The sequence below is a fragment of the Crocuta crocuta genome, unplaced genomic scaffold, assembly GCF_008692635.1.
Source record: "Crocuta crocuta isolate KB4526 unplaced genomic scaffold, BGI_CrCroc_1.0 scaffold73, whole genome shotgun sequence".
NCBI lineage: Eukaryota > Metazoa > Chordata > Mammalia > Carnivora > Hyaenidae > Crocuta > Crocuta crocuta.
The window spans coordinates 6738503-6762677 of record NW_027529443.1 but is presented as its reverse complement, the minus strand read 5'-3'; the positions used below and the strand labels follow the sequence as shown (position 1 = coordinate 6762677).

Below are 24175 nucleotides of genomic sequence, written 5' to 3'. Positions count from 1 at the left end.
AATAAACATTAATAAAAAAAAAAAACATATCATAGGAGTCCCAGAAGATAAACAGAGAGAGAAAGGGGGGAAGAGGGTTTACTTGAACAAATTATAGCTGAAAACTTCCCTAATCTGTGGAAGGACACAAAACAACAAAAGCCGACCATCACCAAGAAATAAAATAGTCAAATTCACAAAATACGTAGACAAAGAAAGAATCCTGAGAACAGCAAGGGGAAAAAAAGTCCCTATCCTACAAGGAAAGACAGATCATGTTCAGAGCAAATATATCCACAGAAACTTGGCAGCCTAGAAAGGAGTGGCAGAATATATTCACCATGCTAAATAGGAAAAATATGCAGCCAAATAATGCTCTTATCCAGCAAGGCTGTCATTCAGAATAGAAAGAGAGATAAAGAGCCTCCCAGACAAACAAAAACTAATAGAGTTTTTGACCACTAAACCAGCCCTGCAAGAAACTTTTCAGTGGGGGACTCTTTAAGTGGAGGAAAAAAAAGACAAAAAGCAACAAAGACTAGAAAGGATCAGAGAACATCACCAGAAACACCAACTGTGCAGGTAACACGGTGGCACTAAATTTTTATCTTTCTGTAATCAATAGGCTAAATGCACTTTTGCACTGCTGGTGGGAATGCAAACTGGTGCAGCCACGCTAGAAAACAGTGTGGAGGTTCTTCAAAAAATTAAAAATAGAACTACCTTGTGACCCAGAAATTGCACTACTATGTATTTATCCAAGGGATACCGGTATGCTGTTTCAAAGAGACACATGCACCCCAATGTTTATAGCAGCACTGTCGACAGTAGCCAAAGTATGGAAAGAGCCTAAATGCCCATTGACTGATGAATGGATAAAGAAGAGTGGCATGTATATACAATGGAATACTATTCGGTGATAAAAAAAAAAAATGAATGAAATCATGCCATTTGCAACAATGTGGATGGAATGATATTGTATTATGCTAAGTGAAAAGAGAGAAAGGCAAATATATGATTTCACTCATGTGGAATTTAAGATACAGAACAGATGAACATAAGGGAAAGGAAGCAAAAATAATATAAAAACGGAGAGGGAAACAAACCGTAAGAGGCTTTTAAATACAGAGAACAAACTGAAGGTTGCTGGCCAGGTGTTGGGAGGGAGGATGGGCTAAATGAGAAAGGAACATTAAGGAGGACACTTGTTGGGATGAGCACTGGGTGTTATATGTAAGTGATGAATCACTAAATTCTATTCCTGAAATCATTATTACGCTATATGTTAAGTAACTTGGATTCAAATTTTTAAAAAAATAAAGAAATAAAATAAAGAAATAAATACCGGAAAATATTTAAAATTTTTTCAAAACACAAAAGAGTCTCAGCCTTAATATAAAACAAAGTGAAATTCAAGCCTGAGAGCATAAGTGACAAAAAGGCACATTACATTTTAATACTAACACATAACATTTATAATGGAGATAGAAAAATTATGAATATTTTTATACCAAATGACAGAGAGGCAACCTCTGTAAGGCAGAAATTATAGGAAATATGAGAAAAAAACACCATATAATACATGAAATGTTTATTTCTCTTCTTTTAGCCCAAGATCATGTCAGTAGAAAATAAACATGAACAAAAATATGCAAGTGATATCGTCAATATATATCAAATTTTGTATCCCCCAAAATAATTCATTTATCAATTGGACTATTTTATGCATACATTAAAAATAATATTTTCTATATATATATACATTCTCTGATTATAATTAAAACAAGGAATTTAAAAATCAGAATATGAAAAGCCCTCCCCTTTTGTATTTTTTTAAAGTTTTTTTTTTTTAAGTAATCTCTACACCCAGCACGGGCCTTGAACTCACAGCCCCGAGATCTAGAGTTGCACACTCCACCGACTCAGTCAGCCAGGTGCTCCCTCCCCCTTTTGAAATATAAAAAATCATTTTAGGTAATTCTTGTTTTCAATCAAGAATTACAAAACTTTCTATAATATAATAAAAACATTATGTGTCAGAAACTATGAGATACAATAAACCATTACTGGGAAAATATTGGATAATCTTATATACTCATTTCAATAAAAAAGAAAAAAGAAAAATAAAAAACTGAAACACCTGACTTGTTTAAAAAAAAAACTAAATGGAAGTAAAGCATATAAAAATTTCTGTAGACAAGTGCATAAATTGATAAGTAAAAATATAAAGCCAGCTAACCAACAATTAAGTCAAGTCAACTAGAACTTTATAAAATAAACCTACCCCCCCAAATAATACAAATGCATTTCAAAGAAATGATATATATGCTGTAATATTAAAGTACATCTATCCCTTTGATATAGTATTTTTGTATTCTGTGGGTAAATACCTATTAGTGCAATGCCTATTGAGGAAACTCCATACTGTTTTCTAGAGTGGCTGCAACAGTTTGCATTCCCACTAGCAGTGCACGAGGGTTCCCCTTTCTCCACATCCTTACCAAAACCTGTTGTTTCTAGTGTTGTTGATTTTAGCCATTCTGACAGGTATGAGGTGATATATCATTGTAGTTTTGATTTTTATTTCTCTGATGATCAGTGATGCTATAGCAGCATTATCTACAATAGCCAAATTATGGAAACAGCCCAAGTGTCCATCAAATGATGAATGGATGAAGATGTGGAATACATACAATGGAATAATACTCAGCCATAAAAAAAGAATGAAATCTTGGGGCGCTTGGGTGGCTGTTGATTAAGCATCCCACTCCAGCTCAGGTCATGATCTCGCAGTTCATTATATGTAATGCTAACATATAAGTGAGATCATACTGCGTCTGTCTCTGGCTGACTTATGTCACACAGCATAATGCCCTTAAGGTCCATCCATGTTGTCACAAATGTCAGGATTTCCATATTTTTTTATGGCTGAATAATATCTCATTGTATAGATATACCATGTTTTCTTCATGCATTCAGCCATCAGTGGATTCATGTTTCCATGCCTTGGGTATTGTAAATTATGCTGCAATGAGCAGCAGATATGTTTTTGAGTTAGTGCAGATAACTTCCTGAGTTAGTGTTTGTGTTTCATTGAGATTAATACTCAGAAGTGGAATTGATGGATCGTATGGTAGGTAGTTCTAGGTTTAATCTTTTGAGGAAACTCCATTACTGTTTTCCATAGTGGCTGCACCAATATGCAGTCCCACCAGCAGTGCACAGGGTTCCCTCTTCTCCACATAATCACCAGTGTTTGTTATTTCTTGCCTTTCTGATAATAGTCATTCTAACAGGTGTGAGGTGATGTATTATTGTGGTTTCTGTTTGTATTTCACTGATTATTAGTGATACTGAGCACCTTTTCATGTACCTGTTGGTCATCTTTATGTCTTCTTTAGAAAAATGTCTATTCAGATCCATTTTTTAATCAGATTGTTTGTTTGCTATTAAATTGTACAAGTTCTTTATATATTTTGGATATTAACCCCTTATCAGATACATCATTTCCAAATATTTTTACCCATTCATTAGGTTGCTGTTTCATTTTATTGATGGTTTCCATTGCTGTGGAGACTCTTTTAGTTTCATATACTCCAATTTGTTTACTTTTGTATTATTTATGTATGTAAAGATACATTATGATATATATCATAGAAGTTACTTGGCCATTACTGGAAATGAAAACCTATACCTTATTTTAATTGATTTAATAGAATAGTTCTTTCCTAATGATATTTGAATAGGCAACTTCCTCCAACAAAATTTTGTCTTGGGAACATAGCAGTCCACAATGGATATGTGTTGAAAATTTTCAGTTAGAGATGTTAGTATTTCATCTTAATGCAGTGGGTTCCAGCTGTAAAGATTATTTAGACTGGAAAAGAAATAATCCTTGTCAGGAGCAATTTGGGTATCAAACCTTCTTAGCAACATGGGCTAGAAAATCAGGTTTTCTATCTCATCCACGTAAACTATATGCTCAGTGGAATAGATGACTTGGGTCTATTACTTATGATTTCTCTCTTGATTCAGATTAGGTCACGAATTGGCTACTGTCCTCAAGATGACCCCTTGCTGAACCATATGACAGGTCACGAAGTGCTTATCATGTATGCCAGGCTGCGAGGGGTCCCTGAGCCAGACATTTGCAAGTATGTGGAAACCTTTTTGCATGCGGTGCACCTGGAAACAAATGCTAACAATTTCGTCCACATATACAGGTTAGACATGCTGTTGCAATTATTGAGCTGCCTACTGGTGTTTCTACCATTTAGAATGAATGCTTACAAACTGAACCTGATCCATCTATCACACAGAGGCAATGACTGTGAAGTAGCCTGATGTCCTGTCAGGGTTCAAATGTCAGGAATAAGGTAGATCTCACTTATATGAAGTTAACCTCTTGCAGACATGAGCAGTAGCCTTTACATTTCATTTAAAAAAAAAAAAAGCCCCTTCATCCCTATCTCTCTATAGTTTTTTTTTATGTCTTTCCAAAACAAAAATATTTTGCCAGTAATTATGTTGAGATAAATTACCAGGAAAAAAGTCATTTCAATGAAAATGAATTGACATATACATCTAGACTTGGACCTGCTGCTTTGTAAGTCATATCAATTCAGCATTCTATAAACATGAGCTAATTCCCATGAATTAATGATATGTGTATCTTTATCTTCTTTCTCCTCCACTCTCTCTTTCTTTGACAATAAAGTGAAGGAAACAAACGCAGATTAAATATTGCTATTGCCCTTATGGGAAATTCCTCAATTGTCTTCTTGGATGAGCCATCTACTGGCTTAGACCCAGTAGCCAGACGCCTGCTCTGGGACACAATTACATGGATGTGTAAAAGTGGCAAAGCTATCATCATAACTTCCCACAGGTATGACCCATTAGAAAGCTTGGTTGAGCAAGAGTATGGGACGGAATTAGGTGGAGCCAGGAATATAGGTCAGTGAACTTGTCTAAGTATATGGGTTATACAGGAAGGACTGTGGGTAAAGGCTGATTCTTGACTAATGGCAAGAATCCTCAGTTATATTCTGTAATCCAGAAATGACGGAAAATAGGAAGTGAAGGAACTGTTCCTAATTGTGTATTTAGGAATCAATTGCTTTGAATTGTAAGATCTCCTCTTCCCAAATATGGTCTTAGTGGAAATTATCTTCATTAACCAGCTTTCCTACTGCAGCCATTAATTTATAATCCTAGCTCTGTTTTGAGATATGGAATTTGCCCTCTGAAAGGGAGTCTCTTCAACCATATTTCCTTTGTCCCCCTAGCATGGAAGAATGTGAAGCCCTCTGTTCCAGACTGGCCATCATGGTAAAAGGGAAGTTCAAGTGCCTGGGCAGCCCTCAGTACCTCAAGAACAAGTTTGGTAATGGATACATTCTGACAGCAAAGATTAAATTTGAAAACAATAAAGATAAACTAAAGAAGTTCAAAGAATTCATGGCAGCAACTTTCCCAGGTAATGTAGCCAAGGCTACCTTATCACAGTTGTGTTAAGTTTTAATGTTGTTCTGCTTCATGTCCTCAATAACCAACTTTTTCCCGTGAGTTGCTTTTTATTGGGCTTTTCTATTAAGCTCCTTTTGGAATAATTTCTCTATGATATTATGGATGATTATGCTAAGAAACTTTCTCAAAATAGCAGAGGCTCTCACCAGTCTATTAATAGGAATCAACCAGTAAGACAAACCTGTTTATATGTGTTCATCTAGAGTTAAATTATTAAGGTTAAGTCTGTTTTTTACCCTTCATAATTTTGTAAGATTTCCTCATGTTTCTTCTGCCTTTCCCTGATCCCTGAGGCAGGCAATGCTTATGAAATGCATACTAGAACAGTAAACTCCCTTTATTCCTTTCAAGGAAATAATCTGGATGTGTAACACATAAAAATCAATCTATCTGCTTTCATGACTAAATTCAGTAAGTTCCTCTCTGTGCTCATCTACACAGTCATTTACAGCTATTTCTATTTGCTTCTATTCCTACTACTTTAATCATTAAGCTGAAACATGGTAAAGAACTTTTAATTCTTTAGTCTCCAGCTTGAATGATCATTCTATCAACAGTGTGGTGGCCAAAACAGGATACAAGACTAAAAGCATGGAGGCTATAATGATGATAAAGCAATAAATGGTATTGGACTGCACTAAGGAAGTCACAGTAAGAACAGAGAGGAGGGTAGCACCTGAGTGGCTCAGTTGGTTAAGCCACTGACTCTTGATTTTGGCTGGGGTCATGATTTTGCAGCTCATGGGTTTGAGCCCCATGGTGGGCTCCATGCTGACAGTACAAAGCCTGCTTGGGATTCTCTTTTATGCCCTCTCTCCCTCTCCCTCTTTATCTGACCCTCCCCCACTCACACACATGCACTCTCTCTCAAAATAAAATTTTTAAAAATCTTTTTAAAAAAAGAATAGAGAGGAGTATATGATAGGAAACAGAAATACACACATGCCTGTGTGTTCATTAAAGAGGAAAAATCACTATGTGGGAAAGATCATTAGTTTATGTATATATCAAGTATATTAATTATACCTAGATATTCAGATAAATATGTCTATTAGGCAGTTGAATATTCATTTAGTCATTCATTCATATGCTAAGATTTATAAGTGCTTGTTGTATGCAGTGTTGAAGATACTGAATTAACCACACATTCACATGTGGTCTTTCACATGTTATATTTCTTTCTTTTCTCCTTTTCTGGATATTCTTTATGTACATTATCCATATTATCTAGAAAAGGAGAAAAGAGAAAGAAAATAGTTGCTCTTTCTATAACATGGCAAATTATACTCTCAAAAAAGTTCTTCTATTAAATAAAAATACATACTGGAAACATAAAGTAAAATTCCTTTTTAATTATTTTTCTTAGAGGGGCACTTGTGGGGATGAGCACTGGGTGTTATATGGAAACCAACTTGACAATAAACTATTTGTAAAAAAAAAAAAAAACAAAAAACAAAAAACAAGTGAACAAATTGCAATTAATCCACACAATGGGATGCTATTTGACAATGAAAACAGAAACACTAGCAACAACCTAAGAGAATCTCAAAACCACTGTGATGAGTGAAAAAGCCAGAGACTATGGGCTAATTGCTACCATTTACCTGAGGTTCCCGCATAGGCAAGATGAATCTGTAGTGACCAGAGCTTCCGAGGGTTGCTTGGGGCCAGGAGTGGAGGGCAAGAATAAGTGCAGAAGGCTTCGAGCAACCCCTGGGAAGCTTTGTGTGACTGCAGATTCATTTTGCCTGTGCTAGAACTTCAGGTAAATGGTATCAATTAGTCCATTAGTACAAAAGGCATGAGAGAACTTTCTGGGGTGATAAAAATATATTATATCTCAATTCCAGGGGATGTATGTATTTATATTTGTGTTTGTATGAATTGGCTAAACTTCTCAAGATGTACAAGGTGTTTTAAAAAAATAAAATTAGTTATTTTTCTTAAACTCACAAAGAAAATGAGAACAATTCAAAGAACCAAAACAGAAATTAAAAAAAAAAATCATGAAGCTGAAACTTGATAGTAAAAATTTTTTAATGCAAAAGCTGGTTTGCCTAAAGAAAATTTCAATACCAGTACTGAGATAAGACATGACTTTGGACTCACTGCAATGTCAGGTAGATTAACCTAAGATTCCCATAGTAAGCAAGGATCTTCAAAAATGAACAGATGCTCTCAGGGTGCCTGGGTCGCTCAGTTCGTTAAGCATCTGACCTGTGATTTCGGCTCAGATCAGGATCGCACAGTTTGTGACATCAAGCCCCTCCTCAGGCTCTGTGCTGACTGCAGAGCCTACTTAGGATTCTCTCTCTCCCTCTCTGTCTCTCTCCCTGCCTTCTCCCTCCTCAAATAAATAAATAAACTTCAAAAAAATTAACAGACGCTCTGGTTTCCAGCTCAACATGTGAGAAGGTTGGAAATTGCCACTCTGCCCTAACAAGAAAAAGCTGAACAAACTGAAAAATCAACAAAATCTTCTAGAATCTGAAAGAGAAATGAACAAACAGGGAAAACCTCTACAGCCAAGATTGTAGAGACAGGCAAATACAGAGATTACCAGAGCAGAGACTTACAAGCAGAAACTGCAGTCGTTACCAGATCCAGGATAGGAAACCCAGAACCATAATTGAATTGCTGGGGTACTGTGTGGACAATTCGGAGACGTTAAAAACTCCAGGGAAGGCAATCATGGGAGTTTTCTACAACCATATTGCAACAGTAAATATCAGAGAAAAATCCCCTCATGTTTCCAGCAAGGAGAAGGGGAAATGAATCATTTTGAAATATGCTAGATAGTTCTTTTCTTTGTTACAAGGCCTGCCGTCAGGAGGAAGCTAGTTAACCTAAACTTGACTGGGTAGGGTATTATCAGAGCCTAAGTGACCTTGAAGAAGGGAAATGCCCAATTTCAGCCATCTTGTTCCATATAAGACAGAAAAGAACAGAGAAACTCTTGTGCAGTTTATAATCCAGAGGCATATGCTTGCTAAAAGAGTGAGAGAGATGCATAGGACACAGAATCCTTCCCCCCTTCCCCCCACACCATACCACCAGATTACTAATGGCCTAATTAGAGGAGTTCCTGTCCCCCAAGAAGTCTAGCTATGAGGAAAAAATTACAAAGCATACAAAAAGGCAAAAAACACAATTTGAAGAGACAGAACAAGAATCGAAACCAGACATGGCAAGGATGTTGGAATTATCAGACCAGTAATTGAAAACTATGATTAATATGCTAAGGGCTTCAATGAATAAAGTAGACACCATGTAAGAACAGATGGACAATATAGGCAGATAGATGGAAATCCTAAGAAAGAACCAAAAAGAAATGATGGAGATCAAAAACACTATAATAGAAATGAAGAATGCTTTGATGGACTTATTAGTAGACTAGACCTGACTGAAGAAAGAATCTCTGAGCTGGAGGATATATCAATAAAATCACAAAAACCAAAAGGCAAAGAAAACAAAGACTAAAAACAAAAACAAATTAAAAAACAGAACAGAATATGTGAAGACTGTAGGACAACTACAAAAGGTATAACATATGCATAGTGGGAGTACCAGAAGAAAAAGAGAGAAAGAAATAGAAGAAATATTTGAAACCATAATGACCAATGGTTTCCCTAAAGATAACAATCACATCCAACTTCTCAAAACTCATACAAGCAAAACAGTGAACTGAACTATTTAAAGTGCTGAGAGAATAAAACCACCAACATAGAATTCTGTACCCAGAGAAATTATTTTTCAGTGTGAGGGAGAAATAAAGACTTTACCAGACCAAAAAAAAAAAAAAAATTGAGGTATTTTTTGCCAGTAGACCTACTTTGCAAATTATGTTAAAAGTTCTTTAGAGAGAAGGAAAATTATGCATGTCAGAAACTCATATCTACATAAAACAAAGCAAGAGCATCAGAGAAGGAATAAGTAAAGATAAAATGAAAACTTCTATTTTTCTTATTCTTAATTGCCCTAAAAGATAAAAGTTTGTTTAGAGGCATAATAGAGTGATGTCATCAAATGACCAAATAGGAGTTTTCTACTGTCTTCTCCACAAAAAAGACATCAATTTGAAAGTTATCCACATGCTACAGAAATGCTGATGCATAGGAGCACATGTACCCCAATGTTCAGAGCAGCACTCTCAACAATAGCTAAAACATGGAAAGAGCCTAAGTGTCCATCAACAGACAAATGGATCAAGAAGATGTGGTTTATCTATACCATGGAATACTACATGGCAATGAGAAAGAATGAAATCTGGCCATGTGTGGCAACATGGATGGACCTTGAGGGTGTTATGCTGAGCGAAATAAGTCAGGCAGAGAAGGACAAATATCATATGTTTGCACATATAGGAGGATTAGGAGGAACTTAACTGAGTAACAAGGGGGAGAAGAAGGGGGGGAATGGTGGGGGAAAGGGAGAGAGGCAAACCATGAGAGACTCTTGAATGCTGACAAAAACTGAGGACTGATGGATGGGGGTTGAGGGGGGATGCGCACGGAGGAGGACACTTGTGGGGATGAGCACTGGGTGTTATGTGGAAACTAATTTGACAATAAACTATTTAAAAAAAAAAAAAGAAGAAGAAAGCTATCCACATGCAAGAGTAGTGGAAGTAGAGAGTCCAGAAGAGAAGTTCCAGCACATCAGTGAGCAGAAAAGTCCAAGATTTGTCACACTGGTGACAAGTGTGTAAGAGTAAGAATGTGTAAGAGTAGGAGTAAGAGAAACAATTTCCCTTTACCAGTGTCATCCTGACAACAAGGTGGCACACAACTCAGTACCAAGAGAAACCTTATTCATGCACAGTTTTCCTCATGAGGGTACGAGTGAGTAAGCACATGACGTCCCAAGTTGTGAGGAACACTGACAAAGAAACCCACCTTGTCTTGCTCCATCAAGGATACTGAGATGCACTGAATGACTAGGGCAGAGACAAGCTGGAAAAACAGGAGAAAACAAGGCTCTCAGAGGTCATTAAAGGAATGCAGATTCTACAAATTTTAATTGGATTATTCATTTTGGAGGGGGAATTGAGTTTTATAAGTTCTTTATATATTTTGAATACTACCCTTTATCAGATATGTCATTGCAAACACCTTCTCCCATTCCATAGGTTGACTTTTAGTTTTATTGATTATTTCCTTCTCTGTGCAGAGCTTTTTATTTTGATGAAATTCCAAATTTTTACTTTATTTTTTAATATATATTTTTTGCTTTTGTTACCCTTGCCTAAGGAGATTTATCTAAAAAAAGTTGTCATGGCCAGTGTCAAAGAGGTTACTGCCTCTTGGATTTTTATAGTTTCAGGTCTCACAGTTAAGTCTTTAATCCATTTTAAACTTATTTTTGTGTATAGTATAAGAAAGTTGTTCAGTTTCATTTTTTTGCATGTTGCTACTCAGTTTTCTCAACACCATTTGTTGAAGAGACTGTCTTTTTCCCATTGGACATTCTTTCCTGCTTAGTTGAAGATTAATTGAACATATAGTTGTGAGTTCATTTCTGGATTTTCTATTCTATTCGATAAGTCTATGTTTATTCTTGTGCTAGTACCATACTGTACTGTACTTTTGATTACTGTAGCTTTGTAGTGTAACTTGAAGTCCAGAATTGTTATGCCTCCAGCTTTCCTCTTCAAAAAAATTTTTTAGCATTTATTTATTTTTGAGAGATAGAGCATTAACCCGGGAGGGGCAGAGAGAGAGGGAGACACAGAATCTGAAGCTGTCAGCACAGAGCCTGACACAGGGCTCGAACTCAAGACTGTAAGATTATGACCTGAGCCAGAGAAGGACGCTTAACCTACTGAGCCACCCAGACAGTCCCCCTTTTCTTTTTCAAGGTTGTTTATTGCAACATTATCCACAATAGCCAAACTATGGAAATAACTCAAGTGTCCATCAAATGATGAATGGATAAAGATATAAAATATATATATATATATATACACATACATACATACAATAAAATGTTACTCAGCCATAAAAAAAAAAAGAATGAAATCTTGCCATTTGCAATGACTTGCATGGAGCTAGAGAGTATTATGCTAAGTGAAATAAGTCAGTCAGAGAAAGACAAATACCATATGATTTCACTCATATGTGGAATTTAAGAAACAAAATAAGTGAGCAACAGGGAAAAAGAGAGAGAGGCAAATCAAGAAACAGACTCTTAACTATAGAGACATTACTGATGGTTACCAGAGGGGAGGTTGGTGGGGAGATGGGTTAAATAGACGATGGGAATTAAGGATGCACTTGTTGTCATGAGCACCGGGTGTTATATGAAGTGTGGAATCACTATATTGTACACCTGAAACTAATATTACACTGTATGTTAACTAATTGAAATTTAAAGAAAAACTTAAAAACATATACTAGCAAACAGAATTCAGCAACATGTTAAAAGGATCATACATCTGGGATTCTCTCTCTCTCTCTNCACCTCCTCACTCCTGCGCTCGCGCGCTCTCTCTCTCTCTCTCTCTCTCTCTCTCTCTCCCAAAATAAATAAATAAACGTTTTTAAAAGCTTGGGGGGCTTAGTTGGTTAAGCATCTGACTCTGGATTTCAGCTCATGGTTCATGGGTTCAAGCCCCACATTGGGGTCTGAGCTAACAGTGCAGAGCCTGCCTGGGATTCTCTCTCTCTCTCTCTCTCAAAATAAGTAAATAAATAAACTTATAAAAAAAAAAAAAGGATCATACATCATGAACAACTGGGACTTACTTCTGGGATGCAAGGATGGCTCTACATATGGAATGTGTGATATGCCACATTAATAGAATGAAAAATAAAATCATACAATCATCTCAATCAATGCAAAAAAGCATGAAAAAATTCAACATCCTTTTATGACAAAAACTCTCAAATTGATTACAGTAAAAATGTACCTCAACATAATAAAGGCCATACGTAATAACCCTAAAACTAACATCACACTCAAAAGTAAAAGATCAAAAGATGTTCCTCTGTAGGACACCTGGGTGGCTCAGTCAAGTAAGCATTAGATTCTTGATTTTGGCTCATGTCATGATCTCATGGTCATGAAATTAAGTGCTGGCTCTGTGCTGAGTGTGGCGCTTGCTTGAGATTCTCTCTCTCTGCCCTTCCCCCACTGACTTGAACACACGCACTCTCTCTTAAATAAAAAATAAATTAATTTTTAAAAAAGCTGTTCCTCTACGATCATGGGTTAAGACAAATACGTCTCCTATTCAATATAGTACCAGAAGTCCTAGTCAGATAAGTCAGGTAAGAAAAAGAAATAAAAGTCATCCAAATTAGAAAATAAGAAGTAAAATGTCCTTGTGTGCAGCAACTTATCCTTTGAAAATACAAATAAAGTCCATAAATGTCTAGCCAGGATACCTAAGGACAAAAAAGACACAAATTACTAATATCAGAAATGAAATGAAGGATATCACTACAGATTCCATGGACATTAAAAGGATAATCAAGCAATACTATGAATTATTCTATGTCCACAAATTTGATGATGTAAATGAAATGGACCTATTCCTTGAAAAACACAATCTTCCAAAACTCACACAAAAAGAAATAATCTGAATAGGACCTTAACTATTAAAGAAATTGTCTCAATAATTGAACTTCCCCAACAGAAAGCACTAGGCCCAGATGGATTCACTGGTGAATTCTACCAGACATTTAAGGAAAAAATTATACCAATTCTCTACAGTATCTTTCAGTGGATAGAAGCAAAGGGAATACCTCCTAACTTATTCAGCATTATCTTAATACCAAAGTCAGACAAATATACCACCAAGTGTGATTTCTCCCATGGATACAAGGCTGATTTCAACATTCAAAACAGAACAGTGTAATCCAATACATAAACAGTCTAAAGAAGAAAAATCACATGATTATATCAATGGATATAGACAAAGCATTTGACAAACTCCAACACTCATTTGTGGTTTTTAAAACTTGCAATATACTAGTAAGAAAGATGAAAGTCCTTAATGTGATAAAGAATATCTACAAAAAACCTACAGTTACCATCATACTTAAATGTGAGAAACTGGAAGACCTCTAAGGCCAGGAATAAGGCAAAAGTATGCCCCATCTAACCACTGCTCTTCAACATTGCACTTGAAATCCCAGCTAATGCAATAAGGCAAGAAAAGGACATAAAAAACAGGTTAGAAAAGAAGGAATAAGTGGGGTTTTTTTCCTCACAGATGACATTATTGGTTCATTAGAAAATCTAAAAGAATGGACCAAAACTCTGGGAATTAAGAAGCGGTTAAAGCACAGATGCAGGATACAAGGGTAATATACAAAAGTCAATGAATTTTCCATATACTACCAATGAACAAGTAGAGGGCTTTAAAAATATTTTTAAGTTTATTTATTTATTTTGATGGGTGGGGGGAGAGCATGAGTGACAGAGGGGAATAGCATGAGGTAGAGAGAGAATTCCAAGCAGGCTGCATGCTGTTAGCTTGGAGCTGGATGAGACGCTTGATCCCACGACCCTGGGATCATAACCTGAGCCAAAATCAAGCATTGGACACCCAACCAACTGAGCCACCCAGGCTCTCTGAACAAGTAGAGTTTTAAATTGAAAACATAATACCATACACATTAGTATCCTCCAAAAAATGATATACATAGGTAGAAGATCTGTATGAGGAAAACTACAAAATTCTGATGCAGGAAGTTGAAGAAAAACTAAATAAATGTAGGGATATTCCATGGTCATGGATAGAATAGGTAATTTTGTGGATATCAATAAACCGATTCTAAAGTTCATATGGAGTGGCAAAAGTTCCAAAATAGCCAACATGGTATTAACAAAGAAGTTGGAGGACTGACAGTACCTGACTTGAAGACTTAATATAAAGGTACTGCAATCAAGACAGTGTGGTATGAAGGGAGGGGGGATAGATAAATAGATTAATGGAACAAAATAGAGAGCCCAGAAATATGAAACCATCTGATCTTTGACAAAGGAGTAAAAACAATTTAATGGAGCAAATGTAGTCTTTTCAGCAAATGATACTAGAACAGCTGGATATCCACATGCAAAAAAATGAACCTAGACACATACCTAACACCCTTCACAAAAATTAACTCAAAATATGTTACTGGCCTAAATGTAAAATGTAAAACTATAAAACTCCTACAAAAAACAAAAATAGGAGGAAATATAGATTACCTTGAACATGGCCATAACTTTTTAGATACAACCCTGAAGTCATGATCCAGGAAAGAAATAATGTATAAGTTAGACTTCATTAAAATTATTTTCTTCTGCTCTGTGAAAGACACTAACTGTCAAGTGAATAAAAAGATAAGCAACAGTGATAGAAGATTTGCAAAAGACCTATCTGATAAAGGACTACTATCCAAAATATACAAAGAACTCCTAAAACCTATCAATAAGAAAACAAGCAACCTGGTTTTAAAATGGGCCAAAGATGGGGTGCTTGAGTGGCTCACTTGGTTTAGCATCTGACTCTTGGTTTCAGCTCAAGGCACGGTCTTGAGTTTTCATGAGTTTGGGCCCGCGTGGGGCTCTGCACTGGTGACACAAAGCCTGCCTGGAATTCTCTCTCTCTGCATCTCTCTGCCCCTTCCCCACTCACCCTGTCTCTGTCTCTCTCAAACTAAAAATAACTTTAAAAAATAAAATAAAGTAAAACAGGCCAAAGATACCTCACTAAAAATTATATACAGATGACAAATAAGCACATGAAAAGGTGTTCCACATCATATGTCATCAGGAAAATGGATTCCTAAACAACAACAAGTTATTACTACACACCTATTAAAACGGTCAAAATCTGGAATATTGATAACACCAAATGCTGGTTAGGATGTGAGCAACAGGAATTCTCATTCATTGCTTGTGGGGATGAAAAATAGTATAGCCACTTTCGAGGACAGCTTGGAAATTACTATAAAGCTAAGCATACTCTTGACATATTATCTAGCAACTATGCTTCTTGATATTTATTCAATAAAATTTATGTGCACACAAAACCTATAAAACATCTATAAACCACATAGATGTTTGTAGCTGTGTTATTCATACTTAACAAAACCTGGAAACAAACAAGTCCTTCAGTGGGTGAATAGATGAATAAACTCTGATTCATTCAGACAACTGAATACTATTCAGCACTAAAAAGAGATCTAATAAGCAAATTTGGCAAAATTTCAGGGTATAAGATCAACCTCCAAAATCAACTGTATTTTATACATCAGCAATCAACAGTCCATAGAAGTCAGGAAAGCAAGTACATTTATAATAGCATCTAAAAATGAAATACTTAGAAATAAATATAACCAAGGAGATAAAAGACCTGTGCAATGAAAGCTATAAAACATAAAAGAAATTAAAGATCTAAGTAGAGGGAAATTGTCCCATGGTCATAGGAAGACTTACCCATCGTTAAGATGCTAAGGCTACACAAAGTAATCTACAGATTCAGTGCAAAACCTATCAAACTCCCAATCTTTATTGCAGGAATAGGAAAATCCGCCCTAAAATTCATATGAAAGTTCAGGGGACTCCTGGGGCGCCTGGGTGGCTCAGTCGGTTAAGCGTCCGACTTTCGCTTAGGTCATGATCTCGCGGTTCGTGGGTTCGAGCCCCGCGTCGGGCTCTGTGCTGACTGCCAGCTCAGAGCCTGGAGCCTGTTTCAGAGTCTGTGTCTCCCTCTCTCTCTGCCCCTCCCCTGCTCACGCTGTCTCTCTCTCTCTCTCTCTCCTAGAAATAAATTAAAAAACATTAAAAAAATTAAAAAAAAAAAGAAAGTTCAGGGGACTCCAAATGAACAAAACAATCATGAAAAAGAATAAAACTGGAATATTTGCTCTTCCTGAGTAGTTTTGAACTGAGGAAGTATCATACTGGCATAAAGATAAGGACAGTTACATAGATGAACAGAATGGAATAGAGGGCCCAGAAATAAACCCTTGCATATATGGGCAATTGCTTTTCAACGGTTGGTTGAAACAGTCTAGAGTGCCAAGACCATTCAATGGAGAATGGACAGTCTTTTCAAAAACAAAAACAAAATAAAAAACAGTGCTGGGATAATTGGATATTATCCAATTGGGAGAAATCTTGATGACATTGGGTTGATATGAGTCCAAAGCACAGGCAACAAGAGAAAAACTAAATAAATTGGGCTTCATTAAAATTAAGAACTTTTGTGTACCAAAGAATACTACGAAAGAAAAAAGACAACCTACAGAATAGGATAAAATATTTGCAAATGATATATCTGACAAGAGACTAATATCCAGAATATATAACAATCCCCTACAGCTCAGCAAAGAAAACAAAAACAAAAGAAAAAAAAAACAATTCAAAAATAGGTAAAGGACTTCAGTAGACATTTCTTCAAAGAAGAAAAGATGCTCCACATCACTAGTCACTGTGGAACTGTAAATGAAAATCACAATCAGATACCACTTCACACCTCCTAGGATGGCTATAATCAAAGAGGGAAAATAAGTGTTGGTGAGGATGTGGAGAAACTGGAATTATTGTGCATCACAGTGGGAATGTAAAGTGGTATAAACCACTATGGAAATAAGTTTGAGAATTCCTCAAAAATGTAAAGGGAATTAACATATGATCTAGAAATTCTACTCCTAGATATATCCCCAAAATCATTGAAAGCAGAGACTTCAACAGATACTTGTAAACCAGTGTTCATAACAGCATTATTCACGAGGTGGAAAATACCCAAGTATTCATCAAAGATGAATAAATAAATAAAATATAATACATATAATTCAGCCACATAAAGGAATGAAATTTTAATAATGCTTCTACACGGATGTATTTTGAAAATATTAAGGGGGAAATAAGCCAGACACAGAAGGACAAATATTGTAGGATTCCACTTATATGCTATACCTAAAATAGACAAATTCATAGAGGCAGAAAGCAGAACAGAGGTTATCAGGAATCAAAGGGAGGGATGAAGGGAAATTGTTTAATGAGTACAGATATATTGGGGATGATGAAAAAGATATTGGTATAGGTGATGTTGAGTACACAGCATTGTGAATGTAACTGAATTATACAATTAAATAATGCCACTGAATTATACAATTAAAATGGCTTAAATGATAAATTATCATGCATGTTTTACCACAATGAAAAAAAGTAAGAAATTAGAGACTATTAAAAATGAATAAAGTAGATTGAGGAAGTTGCTTTCTTTTCTAGCTTACTATGAATCTTAATTATTAATGGGTGTTGAATTCTATCTCATGACTTGCACACATCTATGAAAATGATTTTCTAATCTTTGCTTTTTTCTGTTAATGTGGTGAATTATATTGGTTGATTTTTCAAGGGTGGTGCATCTTTTTTTCTCATTAATAGACATTATTTTTTTTAGAACAGTTGAGGTTTACAGATGAATCGATAAATGGGTTTTCACATGCACCCTGTTCCCCCTCACACAATTTCCCCTTGCATTCTCGCATTCATGTGATACATTGGTTATAAGTGACAAACCTACATTGATAGATTTTTTTATATTTGATGTTTTTATTTTAGGCTGCAAAAGCAAAAACAAGCAAACAAACAATAACAGCAAAAAACTTGAAATAGGCTTGTCAAATGATGTAAATTCATCCTTTCTAGGGAAGCAGAAGGTAGACCCTACCATAAAGAAAGATGCTTAGTTAATGGTTAACCTCCATTAAAAATTACATTTAAAAGTACAGTTAAAATAATGATAGCGCACGTGCTCTCTCTCTCAAATAAAACAATAAATACAAATAAATACAAAAACAAAAGTAGTTGAGACAAATATATGATTAAGAATTTCCAGCTGTTGACTGGGGCTTCAATCACCTGAAGGCTCTCTGGGGCTAGAGGGTCTGCTTCCAAGATGACTCATTCATATGGCTGTTGACAGTTCCTCACTACATGGTTCTCTCCACAGGACTTCGTAAATGTCCTCCTGACAACATAATGTCTGGCTTTGCCTACATCAAATAATCCGAGAGAGAGAAAAATAGAAACCACAATGCCTTTTATGAATTAGTCTCAGAAGTCATACTCTGTTTCTGTGGTGAATAGGTCAACCCTACTCATTGTGGGAGGGGACTAAACAATTTTGTGATTACTAGGAGGTAGGGATCATTTGGAGCCATTTAGGAGGCTGGATACCACACCATATACCCATGAACAATAGAAGTGTAGTCATACACTGGAAACTTTATAGTAATGAAAACAAATGAAGTACAGTTATACACAGCAATGTTGATGAATCTTAAAAATATAATCAGTGACAGAAGCCAGATAAAAATAACACAGAATATATTACTACACTCATATGAAGTATTAAAAGGGCAAAATTAAACTATAGTATTTAGGATTCCATACTTAGGTAATAAAATCATAAAGAATAGGAAAATAAATACTTACCTTAGGGAGGAATTGAGCCTTGGTAGTGTACAAGGCTGAGCTGTACATTTATGTTCATACATATTTTATATATGTTTGATGTATTTAACAATTTGAAAGTTTTTTTTAAATTTTACTTCATGGATATTATTTTGGGACTCATTACAAAATTAAAATCAGTATTATTGATTATACTTTTTATAAAGTATTTTAACCCCAACTAATTCCATTTGCAATAATCTCCAATTGTGTGATCATACATATAAGTGCATCCTATCAATTAGGAATGGCTACAATATTAATACCATGTTTTCAAAGGCTATAATATCCCATTCCTCCAGTGAATGCCTTCACATTTGTGTTTTATATATATGAATTTTTTTTCCTTTGGGATGAAGATTCCCTAGTTATGAGACTAGTTGTAGAGATGCTACAATAAACACACATGTACACACACACACACACACACTCACACCTGGAGAAGGAACCACACCCACATTTATGAGCATAGTTTCAGGACAGTGGAACATTAGGATTCATATAAATTAGGTTTGGCAAAGTAAGTGTATGACCTTGCTGTGATTATCTGACTCTCAGTAATTTTTACAAACTATAGGCAATAAGACCATATTTCATGTGGAAGTAAATCTATTAAAATACTTAACAAAGTGACATATACTAAAAGATAAAGGGCTTTGGGATTACATTGTCTTTTGTATTAACATATATTCTCTCTTCCATTGGTATGGACAATTGGAATGGGATTTATTTATCTTATCAAATACGGGGCCCTTTCTGTTACTCACCTGTCAAATCTTACCTTTCTTAGGTAATGACATACACCAGGAGCATCAAGGGATTATTGGCTACTACATTCCAAAACAGGACATCTGCTGGGGAAAGGTGATTATAGAAATCTAGGCTTCTAGCATTATGTATAAAAGAGGACTGATAGAAGGAGGCATTGGGATTCAAGCATGTGGAATAGGAGCCTGACACTGGCAGAGGAGAAGAAACTTCATGTTACTTTTCAGAGGCCACTGTAGTTTGACTGAGAGTTCTGACCCTTATTAATTCTATCATTCTATCATATCAAGAGAATACGAATGAAAAACTGCCTCCTCTCTATTTTTCAACTATCTTTCCTTCTACTTTCTATCTTCCTCCTTCTGTGTCTTTTTGTTGCTAAGCATAAACCTGGCAAGAGTTGGGGAATGATTGGGTGGGGAAAAGGGTCATCTGAGGATATTACAATGGTAATACATCATTTTTTTCTATTAAAGGTGTTTAGTATTTTGGAAGAAGCTAAAGCGCTATTCAATCTAGAAGACTATTCTGTCAGTCAGATAACACTGGAACAAATCTTCCTGACTATTGCTAATACTGATATAAAACAGGAAATACTCAAATAAATCTGCTATGAGATTCAGTTCCAATCAGTGACCGGTATGTCTTTCTTAGATTGCTGTCTGCGATTAGATACTAATTACTGTTAGACACACAGGCAGACTTCTCCCTCTCCCTCTGTGTCTTTCTGTGTGTGTGTCCATGTGTATACACAAATTGAACCCCCAAAGAAGAAAATGTGTAGATTTAAGATTAAGATTAAAATAAGTGACCTGTTGTGAATAACTAAGATTTTACACTTGAAAGCTATCATGTTGGCTTACCACAGTTTCATGAATACTGGCAGAAGACACTGGAATCCTGGGTCAGAGATAGGAATTTATTACAGCAATAGCAGTATTCAGAGATTATATTTGTGCCAGTTCTTTAATCCCTAATTTTAACTTATTTTTTAAAGTGTTTATTTCTGAGAGAGAGAGAGACAGTGTGAGCAGGGGAGGGGCATAGAGAGAGGGAGACATAGAATCCCAAGCAGGCTCCAGGCTCCAAGCTGTGAGCACAGAGCCCAACACAAGGCTTGAACTCGAGGACTACCAGATCATGACCTGAGCCAAAGTCAAATGTTTAACTGACTGAGCCACCGAGGCACCCCAATGTCTAATTTTTATAAGGCAACATAAAGAGAGCCAGGTAATGCCTGTACATTCAGTGGGTTGTGTTACAGAAGAGGAACTTTGGGCTTATGGAACCCAAATATTTTCTAATGGGCCATAAATAAACCTGCCCTACCTTGGCTCTGGAAGGAAACATTCTTAGTTTACTAAACATTAAGTAAATGTTTCCTCTGATACAGAGGGAAATATGGTCTCTTTTCAAGGCTGTTTGCTCTACAATCATCCTTGAAAAAACAGTCCAAAGCAAAAGGGCATTAGTGCTTCTGTTTGCAAGTCATGCAGAAATGCAAGAGACCCATGAAGAATTGTCTCCCAATAAATATTTGCCCCTTATTTCCACACCATCTTGGCTTCTGGAAAATTTCTTCTTGAGTATCCCACCCCATCAGCCACTCTGGTTAATCTAAGATTGGGACTGAATTTAATTTGTCTCATACAATTTTTTACTATGTATAGACATAAGTAAATAGGCCCAAGAAAAAATAGAAAACTTAAGCTGATTAATAATAGTTTTTTAATAAAAATATTAATCGGGGGCACCTGGGTGACTCAATCAGTTAAGCGTCAGACTTCGGCTCAGGTCATGATCTCATGGTTCATGAGTTTGAGCCCCAAGTCGGGCTCTGTGCTGACATCTCAGAGCCTGGAGCCTGCTTCAGATTCTGTGTTTCCCTCTCTCTCTCTCTGCCCCTCCCCCCATTCATGCTCTGTCTCTCTCCTTCAGAAATAAACATTTAAAATTAAAAAAAAAAAAGAAAATGTTAATCAGAACTCATCCCATCTGACTCTCCAGAAAAAGGCCCAGTTGAGTTTAACTACTTTCAAGGAATCTCTGTATTTTATAAATTGTTCCTGAAAATATAAGAACTGCAAAATTGGTACCATTTTATGAGGTCATATAACCTTGATACTAACAATCATATAAACTTGATACTGGATAAGCATAAATTAAGAAAACTTTTAATTCTATTTCACTTATGAAAATAGATTTGGGCAGATTGCTTTCTAAACCTTCTGTCCATCATCATCCTGGTATTTCATTTTCTTACACTCCTGGGTTCTACTTTTTTTAGTATACTGTATCTTCCTCTTTCTTGATTTTTGTCCTCTTTTTGCTAAGGGGAAACCACAAATAACTTTCTAGGCAAGAGGAGGGAATTTCTGAGTAATTGCCTGGCTGAAAATGTTTTTGTACTTCACACTGCTGGGACAGAATGTCTGGGTATAGAATTCTACTCTAAATAGTGTATTTTCTCAGAACATTGAAGACATTATCCCAGTCTCCTAACAGAGATTGCTAATTAGCATTCCTTTGTAGTTAAACAAGTCCCACCCCAAACATGAACACACCCAGCTCTCCCATCTCCCCAAGATTTTTTCCCTTTATGCTTGGGGTTCATACATTTCATGAAGATCTTGGTGTAGGTCTTGTTGCATTCATCCTGTTACCCAACAGACTCCTTCAAGCTCAAGTCTTTCTTGAGTTTTGAGGAAATGTTTTCAATTATTTATTTAGTGGTTGCTCCCCCTCTATCTTCCCCTGTTCTCTTTTTCTGTATTTACTATTATGCAAATGTGAGATCTCCCACATTAGTGATTTAAGTCCCTTACGTTTTCTGCCATATTTCTTTTGTTTTTTCTGTATCCTCAGAGAGGGCCTCTGTTTTGTCTTCCAGCCCTTATCTTATTTCTTTTAAGCAATGGAATTTTTCATTTCAAAGGGTTCTTGTCCCACTAATGTCTCCTTTTTAAAAAAGCATCTTCTGGTTTTATGCATTGCAGGCTTTTCGAATACCTGAGGATTCTACACTTGGAGACATCTGGGTGCTGTACCCTACCTGACTGGAACAACTATTCTAGACACTTTTAAATTTTTCATATTTTCCCTATATTTTTAAGATTTCCAAATCACATGCCTACTCCAAGCTGTGGGCTTCTCCAGGACTCCTCTGAGAAAATCTGCACCCAAATCTCGTGTATCCCCTCTTGCTTGCTTGGTGACAAAGTCTCTTGTTTTCATTTCTCACCACATTTCCATCTGCTTTCTAACTTGCAGTCTTTTATACTGTTAATCTACTCATGACCCTTGCCTTTTGTTTCCCTTTTTTGTTAGAGGTTTATTTCCATTCCATTCATTTTAGAGGAGAGAAGCACCATGTCCTCTGAAATCCGAAGAATAAGATTTAAGCTAGAGAAGAAAACACACACAGACACACATACACACACACACACACACAACATATTCAATCGCTAAAGCTTATTACGTTGGTAATAAACTTAAGAGCATACATTAATCAAGGACGGGTAGGGCTAACCAGTGTAAAGGGATAAAGAGGGCATGGCGCAGGAAGTCCTGATGAGAAGGAGACTTGTTGCAGGAAATAAAGAACACGGGGTGCCTGGGTGGCTCACTCTGTTGAGCACCCACTTCCACTCAGGTCATGATCTCACTGTTCCATTGGGGAGTTTTAGCCCTGCCTCTGGCTCTTCGCTGTCAGCACAGAGCCTGCTTGGGATCCTCAGTTCTCTGCTCTCTCTCTGCCCCTCCCCCTCTCTCACATGCGTGCATGATCTCTCTCTAAAAAAAAAAAAAGAAAAAGAAAAAACATTAAAAACTAAAACAAAACAAAACAGGAAAGAAATAGAGAACACGTCAGTAAAAAGGCTGACAAAAAACGGTGGGAGACGGAGGACGTAGGGTGCAAGGGTAGGGAGAGGACAAGCTAAAGTAAAGCAAGAGGAAGTGGGGTTATGGAAGATACAGGCTGGAGGGGCTGAGGGCAGTGGGACACCAAAACCCGAGCCCGAAAGAGGCTGGCCAAACGCAGGGAAGGGGCGGGCGCCTGCGTGAGGGTGGAGGGGCAGGGTGTGGGGACACGCGCTGGGACGGAAGGGGCGGAGGCGCAGGAGGAGTCGCGGGGAGAGGCNGGAAGGCGGGGGCACGCGCCGGGGGGGAGGGGGGGCAGGGAGTAGGGATGCACGCGCTGGAGCTTCCAAGGTGTGGGGATACACCTGTTGAGGCTGAGGGAGCGCGGCGCACGCGCTGAGGGGCCAGGGAGTGGGGGATACAGGCGCGGGGCCTGAGGGAGAGGGGCGCACGCGCAGGTGGCTCAGGGGAGGGCCGCCAGCGTGGAGGTTTGGAGACCGCGGGCGGCGCGCTGGGTTTTGAGCGCAGCCAGAGCCGCGGGAGCGAGGTGTCTTGGGTGAGTATCGCCATTGGCTGGGGC

At 37.0% G+C, this 24175-nt stretch overlaps 1 protein-coding gene across 1 annotated transcript in view; it reads left to right on the top strand.

Moving 5' to 3' along the window:
- The window catches only part of LOC144228656 (phospholipid-transporting ATPase ABCA3-like), a 120151-nt gene that overhangs the window by 93213 nt on the left and 2763 nt on the right, over positions 1 to 24175 (top strand). The window contains exons 21-25 of the mRNA XM_077760563.1: positions 4015 to 4202; positions 4697 to 4867; positions 5268 to 5458; positions 19757 to 19830; positions 20211 to 20373. Of these exons, the coding sequence (XP_077616689.1) occupies positions 4015 to 4202; positions 4697 to 4867; positions 5268 to 5458; positions 19757 to 19830; positions 20211 to 20339 (753 nt within the window). The 3' untranslated portion in view covers positions 20340 to 20373. The remainder of the gene's footprint in view (positions 1 to 4014; positions 4203 to 4696; positions 4868 to 5267; positions 5459 to 19756; positions 19831 to 20210; positions 20374 to 24175) is intronic.